Source organism: Plasmodium falciparum (genome assembly GCF_000002765.6).
Source record: "Plasmodium falciparum 3D7 genome assembly, chromosome: 14".
NCBI lineage: Eukaryota > Apicomplexa > Aconoidasida > Haemosporida > Plasmodiidae > Plasmodium > Plasmodium falciparum.
In genome coordinates, this window is record NC_037283.1 from 495,001 (window position 1) to 507,310 (window position 12,310).

At 18.3% G+C, this 12,310-nt stretch overlaps 1 protein-coding gene across 1 annotated transcript in view; it reads right to left on the bottom strand.

Moving 5' to 3' along the window:
- The window catches only part of PF3D7_1412400 (conserved Plasmodium protein, unknown function), a gene marked incomplete at both ends in the record, with an annotated part of 10,375 nt that extends 1,030 nt beyond the window's left edge, over positions 1-9,345 (bottom strand). Inside the window, 5 exons of the mRNA XM_001348260.1 lie at positions 1-5,970; positions 6,131-8,010; positions 8,219-8,697; positions 8,897-9,082; positions 9,234-9,345. The exon at positions 1-5,970 is cut by the window's left edge and continues 1,030 nt beyond it. Coding sequence (XP_001348296.1) covers positions 1-5,970; positions 6,131-8,010; positions 8,219-8,697; positions 8,897-9,082; positions 9,234-9,345 — 8,627 coding nt within the window. The remainder of the gene's footprint in view (positions 5,971-6,130; positions 8,011-8,218; positions 8,698-8,896; positions 9,083-9,233) is intronic.
- Between the last annotated feature and the right edge of the window lie 2,965 nt (positions 9,346-12,310).

The following is a 12,310-nucleotide window of genomic DNA, read 5'->3' on the forward strand; positions in this document are numbered from 1 at the left end:
AAATATTTTTGATATGGATTTTTCTTATTCAATTGTATTATTGAAAACTCTCTATTTTGTCCTCGAGATAATTTAAATACTACTTTTTTTTTAAATGAATATATAGGAACATAATAAAATACATATTTCTTTATATTACTAAGAAATCGTTTTTTATAATATTCTGATTGAATAATTGTGGGTCGATATCCCTTGGTTAAATATAATACACTCTTGCTAAAATTTTCTACAGATTTATCCCATGTATATGGTCTTAAATAATCTATAATTTTAAAAATAATCTCATAATTATGTATATCTATATGAATCAATAAAGAATAATCCATAATATCTTGAGAACATAAAAAATTCGTGTCTTCATTTAATGAATCCATTAAATATTTATAATCATTATATTCTAAATTTATAACCTTCGATTTTATATAATCCCTAAAGTTATCATCAAATAAAACATTATAATTTTTTAAAGCATTATAATTATCAATGGTAAGATTATTATATTTTTCAATAGAATTCGAACTATTATCTACATTCATATTATTACCTACACCATTACCTACAAAAGAATGATAATAGTAATAATAATAATACATACTATCATCCATATTTTCTTTTTTATTATCAACATTTCCTTCTTCTGATTTATATTTATTATTATTGCTTATCATATTATTTGTATCATTTATACATATATCTTTCATATCTTTTATATTTTTATTTTTATTTTGCAAGCAAAATCTTTTTGTTACTAAATATTCTAAGGATACCATAGGTCCATATAAATATACATTTCTCAGATTATTTCTATAATCCTCTCTTAACATCTTTTTCCTGTTCATCATTTTAAATATACTCCTATTTAATAATATGTACATTTTCGTATCTTCTAATATTTCCTTTATGAACACATTTTCATTTTTACATCTCTGCAGATTATTGTCCATATGATAGGATAAATCGTGTTTCAACCTATTATTATTTTTGTAAATATATATATATTTGCTGTTCTTTTTTTGTTTCTTTTTATGTTTGTGTGTGTTTTTCATTGTGAAATTATATAATTTTATGGGACTTATTATTCTTGGAATTGTACAAACGTTAATGATACCTCTTATTATTTTTTTTCTTATGCGTTTAAACATTTTATTAATCTTTTCTTGATTAATTTGTTTTACTTTGTTTTTATTAGATAATAATTTGTTCTTACTTTTATCCTTTCCATAATCTTTAACATCATTATTATTAATGTCATCATTTTTATATTTGGTGTTCATATCTTCTCTTGGCTTTCTTTCTAACCCTTCCATGTTTAATCGATTGATAAAAATGCACGGACTTCTTTCATCCTTACGTATCTCTATATTAGTTTCTTCCTCATTTATAACATTAATATTATGATATTGTTCTATTTCATGGTGTATTTTATTCTGTATTTTATCCTGTATTTTATCCTGTATTTTATCCTGTATTTTATCCTGTATTTTATCCTGTATTGTATCCTGTATTTTATCCTGTATTGTATCCTGTATTTTATCCTGTATTTTATCCTGTATTGTATCCTGTATTTTATCCTGTATTGTATCCTGTATTGTATCCTGTATTTTATCCTGTATTTTATCCTGTATTTTATCCTGTATTTTATCCTGTATTTTATCCTGTATTGTATCCTGTATTTTATCCTGTATTTTATCCTGTATTGTATCCTGTATTTTATCCTGTATTTTATCCTGTATTGTATCCTGTATTTTATCCTGTATTTTATCCTGTATTTTATCCTGTATTTTATCCTGTATTGTATCCTGTATTTTATCCTGTATTGTATCCTGTATTGTATCCTGTATTGTATCCTGTATTGTATCCTGTATTTTATCCTGTATTTTATCCTGTATTTTATCCTGTATTTTATCCTGCATACCCTCTTGCATTTTCTCCTGCATTCCCTCTTGTATTTTCTCCTGTATTCCCTCTTGCATTTTCTCCTGCATTCCCTCTTTCATTTTCTCCTGCATTCCCTCTTGTATTTTCTCCTGTATTCCCTCTTTCATTTTCTCCTGCATTCCCTCTTGTATTTTCTCCTGTATTCCCTCTTTCATTTTCTCCTGCATTCCCTCTTGTATTTCCTCATTTTTTTGTCCTATATTATTATTTTCCATTAAATGTACAACATAATCCTCCGAATTGTTATACTCACAATTTGGTATAAAGGATAAAGACTCATCACTCATATCCTTAATATTTGAAGATATTTTATTCTTGATTTCTTTTGTATTATCTAAGGATAAAAACTCCAAATAAGAATTTTTATTATATATCATGCTACATTCATCATCTTTTCTTTCTTGTAATATAGTATCTTTTAAATGTTTCTCTCTATTCATATATTTTCTAAAGGTCTTTAAATTTTCAGATATACTGGAAGAACAATCATCTGACATATATTTATCTTCTGTTATCTTACATGTATTTAATGAATAACTTTCATTTCTTCTAAAGAAGAAAAATGGGAAACTCGTTTTTCTTTTTTGCTTTATTAACTTTTGTAGGTTTTTTTTTTTTCGTGCTCCTTTAATGTCAAATATTAAAATTTTAGAATTTGGATTTTCAATTTTTACATTTTCTAATATAATATATGTTTTCATATTCTTTTTATTTTTTTTTTTTATTTCAATTTGATATAATCCGTACATATAACATAATAATGATTTTTTGTTTTTTAAAACGATATCCGAAAAATATTGAAAGAATTCTTTATATTTATTAATAAAAGATTTAAATTCATATTTATTTATTTCTTTTATTATAAATCTATCATCATAAGTTTTAACAAAATGTCTTTTTTTATGATCAAAATTTATGAAATTACTTTTCTTAAGTGATTTCATAAAATCTTCTTCTTTATCACACAACAACTTTCTTAAATAATGAAATTGTAAGGGAAAGAATATGTACACACATATAGTTTCATTCAAATTTATGGTTAATATATCTTCATTTTTACAATTAATATAATAATCGATATCATCATTTTTTAAATTTAGACACAAATTATTAATACATCTTTTAATATATGTATTTATATTATAACAATTTAATGTATTACCTAAAATAAAGGATATATTCTTTATTTCGCTTTCTGAATCGTGTATATTTCTTTTCCTCCTTACAATCAAATTATCATCATCGTCATAAAAATAAATATTATTATTATTATTATCATACGTAGTATGATATGCATCCATCTTAATTTTATTATTATTATTATAATCATACGTAGTATGATATGCATCCATCTTAATTCCATTACTATTATCATTTTTATTATTATTATTATCATTATTATTATTATTATCATACGTAGTAACATATGAATCCGTCTTCATTTTATTATTTGTATGCTTTATTTTTAGACCTCCTTTTTTTTTGCTCTCCTTTTCATATATAACTTTTAATTTATTCTTATATACATCCGATAATAACGAATGAAATATTATATTTGACGTATCATTTGGATTGAACACAAAAAAATAACAACCCCTTGTGGCTTCTTCTTTATGTTCTTCCTGTTGCTCTTGATATTTTTCTTTTTCCTTTTCGTGTTCTTTATTTTTCTCTTGTTCGTTTTTTTTTTTTCTTTTTTTTTTTCTTTTTTTTTTCATATCCTCAAATATTATATATCTACCCCGATCAATTATCCTTCCAATATAATGATAAAATAAATTCTGATTATTCGTCTCATTTTCGTCATTATTATACAAATTATACATGTAGATATTTTTTTTCTTTCGACAACTTTCTATATTGTACAGATAATTCCTTTCCTTTGTATACAATTTTAAAATATCATATTCTCCATTAATAACCGAATTTGTATTATCGATTATCTGATTGTTTTCCTTTTTCAGATGCAACGTATTATTAAAATTGTTATAACAATTCATAATATTAAATAATAATGTAATTTCTTTTTTTCTTTTATTTTTCATAATAAAATTTCTATTATTATATACACCTTCATTATATTGTAATAAACTATTTGTTTTAATATTTGTTCTATCTTTAGATATTATTTCGTTCTCTTCCTCATTAATATGTTCATAAAAAAATATTGGCATATGGTATTCTTTTTTTGTGAATTGAGATGTTAATATAGTATTATGTACATTTTCGATATTTCCTTTCTTCTTATAGTTTTCCATATTTTCAATGACATTTAGTATACTCTGGTTAATTCTTTCTAATATAATAATATAAATAGAAAAAAATATTTCTATGTCTAAAGATAAAGATTTATTATACATTAATTCAATTATTGCATAATAATAAAAATTAGTAAACACATTTATTAAATATTTCTTATATTTTGTCATTTGTTTTTTAAACATTTTATATATAAAATATTCATTAATAAATATTTCCTTTGTTTTCTTCATATTATTACATTCCGTTTCTTTTATTATATTTCTATTATAATAATTATAATTTTGAGATTTATCTATATTATTATTTTCATATATATGATCATATAATACATCTGTTTTGTTATTATCAAACATAGTAGTAGATATCTTACCATTTAATATATTATTTATATTTAAAATATTATTATCTAGCTCAAGAGTATTATTTGAATGAATATATGTCTTTTTCATCGTGTCTATTATATTTGTAGTGTTACTAACTTCTAACAAATTCATTTTCGATATATCCTCTTTAGACAAATTTTTTTTTAATCTTTCCTTTGTGTTATCTCCCTGCTTGATTAATAAATAATTAGATTCCATGGGATCATACGATGAATACATTTTAATTAAACGATAGACTTGATTTCTTTTAATAAACATATTTTTATTTAATAATGTTATAATAAAATTAATCATAATGTAATAATTATAAAAAATTCTCTTCATAATAAATAATATATTAAAAAAGAGTAAAGCGCAAAAGTTTTTAATTTTAATAAACTTGCATTTATCACATATATTCTTAAAATATAATGGAGAACAGGAATCGATAGGATTTGTATTTTGTGAATTTTTCATACTTTTCACATATTTATTACTATTACTATTACTATTACTATTACTATCACTATTACTATTATTATAATTTTTTTTTTTTTTTTTTTTTTTCCTCCTATGGTGTTTTTTTTTATTTTTATACATATCCTTATTTTTGGACCTATAATAATGTATAGCACAATTATATATTAAAAATTTGAATGAAGAATATAATGGTAGCATAGAACTATTAAAAAAAGGGAAATTTTCTATTATATTATATAAATTAAAATTACTATAAAGATTCTCATTTTCAACTTCATTTTTATTAGAATAATTATTTAATATATTAGTTAAGCATTTACATGGGAAATAATAAAATATATCATTATATATTATATTTTTTATATTTTTTTTAATATATAATTTAATATTTCTTTTTACATTATTTATTATATGATTTGTTCCTTTGCTTTTATTTAAACAGTATATATTTCCAACTAAATCATAATTGTTTTTATACATATTTTTATATATATTTTTATATATATTTTTATGTTTTTTATTTTTTTCATATTTCATAATAGATTGAGTTTTATCATATAAATCAATTGCACCTTTCCTTTTTCTTACTATACTTTTATAAATATTATTTTCATACATATGAAAAGATATTTTTATATTCCTAAAATGTATTACATAACTATTATTTACACCGTTATGATTACAATAAAGATTTGTATAATTCTCTGAATAAATTATACATAATATAAATTCGATAAATGATATATTTATATTCATATCCCTTTCCTCAACACTATTACATTTTTCACATATTATCTTTAAAAATAGACCCTCCTCTGATTCCTCATTTTTTTCCTTTTTAAATAATATCAACACGCGTCTTAGAAATATTTGGATACACATTTGATGGTAGCATAAATAATTCTTACACATATCGAAAGGGCACAGCCTACAATGACAAAAAAAAAAAAAAAAAAATATATATATACATATATATATATATATATATATATATAATTAAAAATAATTTTGAAAAAAGAAATATAATTGATTTTATTTTATTTTATTTTATTTTTTATTTTATTTTTATTTTTTTTTTTTTTTCTTACAGTTTCGAGCTCAGGGAGTGTATAATATAAACAAACTGCTGAAGAGAAATATCAAAAACATACTTGTGATTAAAAAAGAAATTGTAAAACAACCTTTTACTATTTTTATGTCGATTATCAAACATGTACATATTAATATTATTGTAAATATTATTTATATACATATAATTTGGACAGATGAAATAAATTATCATTTCAATATTTTTAGCTGATTCAAAATTGTAGCAATAATATAAAATATTTTGTTTTATTACATCTTCTATTTTTTCATTCATTTTTTTTTCTATACCTATTGGATTCTTTGGATTGGATTGTATATTAAATATTTGAACTTGATTTAACCATAGTTCCTCATCTAATATTATATTTTTGTTATTATAATTCAAATATATACTGTTAATAATTTTTAAATAGTAATATAAATATTCATATGTGATGTCACAATTTTTCATAAAACTATTAAAAAGAAAATAATTAACAATATTAATAATTTTATTTTTTTCTGAATTATTGAAAAAACAATGTTCATAATTATTATATATTTGTTGTTTAATAATATTATTACTTTTTATAATGGAAGATAAAGCTTTCATACGTTCACGTCTTAAAGGGTTTGGTATATTTATTAAATGAAATAAATTAGACATAAGATTTATAGGAGTCATTTTTTTCTTTTTTCTCTTACAATTATTATTATTGTTATTATTATTATTATTGTTATTATTATTATTATTATTGTTATTATCATTTTCATTATTATTATTATTTTTGTTATTATTTTTTTTTTTTTTTCCTATTTCATTATTATAATAAAAAAAGAAAGAAGAAGAAATTATTAATAAATTTAAATTCTGATAAAATACATCATTAGATACATTTGTATATTTTTTTATATTTCTTTCGGGTAAAGATATAAATGATCTATTCATATAATTATTTAAATACATTTGCTTATATATATGAAATGTTAACAATATACAAAATTGTAATATTTTTTTAACCTTTTTAATTATAACTATATTTTTTAAATGATTTATAAGTACCCATTTCTTATTCTGTTGTATACTAGTATCTTTTTCATATAAATTTATTTTCTTTTCTTTATTTACAAAATAATAATCTATAATATAATCATCCTTTTTATTTTTATAATAAACATTAATAAAATTATCTAATATATTTTCTTTTTCTATTTCTTTTTTTAATAACACATCAACATTATTATGCATACTTTCTAAGTAATCATATCTATTTCTTTCATTTATTAAACATGTATTATCATAACTATTATTCTCATCATAACTATACACATAACATTCATTCTTATTTCCTTTTCTTTTTTTTAACATCTCACTTGTTATATTATCATCTCTAATATCTTGTTTTCCAAAAATACATATGGTTAAAAATTTATTATTACAACATAGAAAAATATTTTTTACATTTTTCTTATATTTCTGAATTTTAAAATAATTAGCTCGAGCAATATAACTCACGTCAAAATTTTTTATATTCTCATAACTCAAAATATTTTTGCATAATAAGTTAGATAAACGACTCATATTTTTTTTCTTTATGCTAGTAAAAAAATATATTTTCTTACTAAGTAGTAGCTTTTTAATATAATAGTCTAATTCTCCATATACTAATATGATGTTTATATTTTTATTGCTTAGATTCTTCCAAAACAAATAAGTATAATTATAATTGTGGTTAAAATAACTTTCTAAAACATCATATTTTATTTTACGTTCCGCATTTAATAGTAATATTTTAGGGTTCTTAATTTCTAAATCGTCAAAATAAATTGAACAGTTGCTAAAAACAAGTCCGTATATGTAGAAGCTGTGATTTATATTCTTATAGGGGAAGTACTTAATCTAACCAAAAAAAAAAAAAAAAAAAAAAAAAAAAAAAAAAAAAAAAAAGATATAAATATATATATATATATATATATATATATTAACATAATGTGTGATGATAAATATATAAATATTCATAAAACAAAAAATTCATACATATATACATTTATATATATATATTTTTTTTTTTTCACATGTGTCTATTTTTTTTTTTTTTTTTTTTTACTTTTATATTGTTTAATATGTCATAACCATAGGTAGGATAATACTTTGTTATTTCATTAACAATGTTAACAATATTAACATATAGATCCTTCTTTATTTTATAATAACTAAGCTTGTTGATGATTAATTTATAAAAGTACTTGTTGAATTGTATATGCGTTTTCATAGTAAAGTTAATGTTGCTGTGATATATATTTTTATTTTTATCATTTTCAAAAAAATTAAAAAAAGGATTGAATTCTTCTTTCGAAATTGTATCTCTTTTCTTATTTACATTAGTATCTATATCGTTCGGTGGCGAATGTACATAATTTATTAGATCTTGTTTTTTTTTTCTGAACAAATATTTTTGCTTAATCTTTTCAAAAACACGTTTTTTCCTCTTTTCTTCCTTTATAACATTTTCATAGCACTTGTAAATTTTCTCGCTCTTTTTAATAATGTTAACATAAAACTTATTTTTATTTATCAAACTGTAATCTGAAATGTAAACAGAATGAAAAAAAATGTAAGGTAACAGATATAATATAAAAGAAGAAATATATTACTTTAAATATGGAAAAAAAAAATAAAAAAAAAAAAAAATTCTAGCACTAATAAATTAAATGAATATTAAACATGTTCACACAATATATATATATATATATATATATATATATATATTTATTTATTTTCTTACCATTCTGATTTATTTCATATTTCATTAATACCTTTGGAGACGCATCTTGTCGTTTAATATTAAAATGGATGTTCTCTTTTTTGTAATTTTTCCTCTTCAAGATAGCTTTCGATTTTTCAATTATGGCTTCCCTTTCATTTATGCATAAACTACTGAAATGATTAGACACACTGCTATTTCTAAATTCTAAAATATATATATATATATATATATATATATATTATATACATATGTATTTCTTCTTATATTTTTGTCTTTAAATACATTATTTTAAATATATATACTTTTTTTTTTTTTTTTTTTTTTTTTTTTTTTTTTTTGGACAATTCCAACTTACCATTAAAAAGAGGATAATTAAAAATCCATTCAAAAAACTTTTTGGAAGGATTTAATTGTTTCGGATTATTTTGGAAACTTACATATCGGTCTGATAATTTTTCTTCTTCCATACTTATTTTTATAGCATTTCACGGAGGTAGTAATATAATAACAAAATGAAGATATAACAATTTAAATACATTTCTTAAAATTAAAGATAATATATATATATATATTATATATATATATATATATTTTTTTTTTTTTATTATTCCATTTTTAGCTTTTTTTTTTTTTTTTTTTTTTTTTTTCTGCTCTTTTTTAACAATAATTTGAGAAAAAGAAAGAAAATGTAAGAAACAAATAAATATTTTATAATATGTAATTTAAATTTTTTTTTTTTTTTTCTATTCTTTACAATTCCTTATATATTATTTTATATAATATTTTACCATTTTACCATTTATTGTTTTATAAGAATAGTCATTTAAAAATATTCACAAATTTATAAATATAAATAAATAAATAAATATATATATATATATATATATTTTTTTTTTTTTTTTTTATTTCGTTTTGTTCTAAAAATAAAAAATTTCTTATCTTGTATAAAGTTATGGAAAGAATACACATAAAAATAAAAGCTAATAATTAAAATATTAAAACATAACAACAAATAAAAATAATATAGTGACATATTACAATAAGCAAATGCTTTATAATATGTTTATAATAATACTAATTATTTTTTTTTAAAAGATTTTACATACAAATTCATCCTCCAATATATATAAATTAATTAAATGTATTATCATTCGTTCATACTCTATATATTGTATGAAATTAAAAAAATATATTTTTCTTATTAAAGAATATAATTATTTTTTAAAAAATAATATATATATATATATATATAATATATTTTTTGGATTATTATTTGTACAATCCAATTGGGGAAATTAAAAGGAAAGGAAAAAAAGAAAAAAAAAAAAAAAAAAAAAATTTCAAATTATTATTATGATTAAGATTATATTAATATAATATATATATATAATATATTATTATTATTAAGATATATAGGTTGAAAATTTTCCTACAAAATAACATTATTTTGCTTTATTAAAAAAAAAATATATGTTATATATATTTCATATAAATAATAATTTGCCTTATTGTAAATATAAAACATTTAAGCATTATAGTCTTTTTATAATATATTTATTAAATGAACAATATACATATATATATATATATATAATTATATGTATATAATATTATGTATTCCATATATTTACATTAATAAGAACCTTTATTTTAAATAGGAAGATTTATTAATTTAAAATGGATTTATATTCATAATTTAGTTTTAATGAAAAAAAAAAAAAAAAAAAAAAAGAGAACAATATTGAAATAAAAGAAAAATTTTATTATCTGATTTATGAAAGATATCACATATCCACATATATTTCTCAATATAGCAAATGTTTGTCCTACAAATATTACAAAGATATTATATATATATATATATATGTATATATTATTACTTATAATATACTTTTCATTTGTCTTATGATTCAATTATGTATATTTTTTTTTTTTATTACTAAATAAAAAATAAAATAAAATAATATCTACATAGAAAGAAGCGTACTCTTTATAATATATTGTATAAAGAAAATTTTATCATGATGAATATATAAATAGATACATATATATATATATATATATATATATATATATATATATATATATTTATTTATTTCCTTATAAAAATACACACAAACTTTAATTAAAACATAAAGAAAAAAAAAAAAATTACAATATATATAGTCCTTCTTTTATATTATATATAATATATATATATTATTTAAATAATGTTGATTTCTCAAATGTACTTTACTTTTCTTCAGAAAAACATAATATCATATATAATTTGTAATAAAATATTACTGTTTATTTATTCTATACAAAAATAAAAAAAAAAAAAAAAAATATAATAATAATTAAATATTAATATAATAATATAATAATATAATAATATAAAAATATAAAAATATATATTTATATAATGAATAAATATTTCCAAATATAATGTGGGAATTGTGATAATATATACGCTTTGTGTCGTGAATTTAAAAAATAACAGTACATAAAATATATACATATAATATATATATATATATATATAACATATATCAAATATTATATATATATTATATATATATATTATATTATTTTTTTTTTTTTTTTTTTTTCTAAATAAGGATTTTATTATCCCATTAGAAAATTATAAACAAATAAAAAATATACATTCGTACATATATATTATATATAAAAATTTATAATATTTTTATTTTTATTATTATATGATTTATTTAATTTTGTAGCCTTATATATTTTCTTTCCATTGTTCTTATAGATAATTCTTTTAAATTGTCATTTTATATTTTTAAAAAAGGACTATATTTTACTTGAATTATTATATATATATTATAATTGACGTCGTTTTTCTTCATATATAATATAATATATATATATATATATATTGTTGAAATATCGATAATCTCTTGAATAAATAAATAATATTATTAAATATATAAAATAAAATAAAATAAATTAAAGAGAGTGTTCCTTAAATAAGTACTCTTAATTCGTAAAGTATGAAAAAAAAAAAAAAAAAAAAAATTTATATGTGGATAATTTAATATAAGTATATAAATATATATATTATATATATATATATATATATATATATATATGTTTAATATATATTATTTATGAAGAAAAATATAATTATATAAATGTATAAATACTATGGTAGATTTTTTATTTAATTTTTTTATTATTTATTATTTTTTTTTTTTATAGGTAAAAACACACGCTAAAAATAATTAATAAAATATATAATAAAATTAATAGGATTTTAAATAAATATATTATTATATATACATACATATATATATATTATAAAGAGAATAAAAGAAGGTAGGTACAAGCATATAATCTATATATAATATATATGTTATATTTAATTTCCCTTTGTATATTACCATTATAATATAACCATAAGAACATATATTTATATTTATATTTACA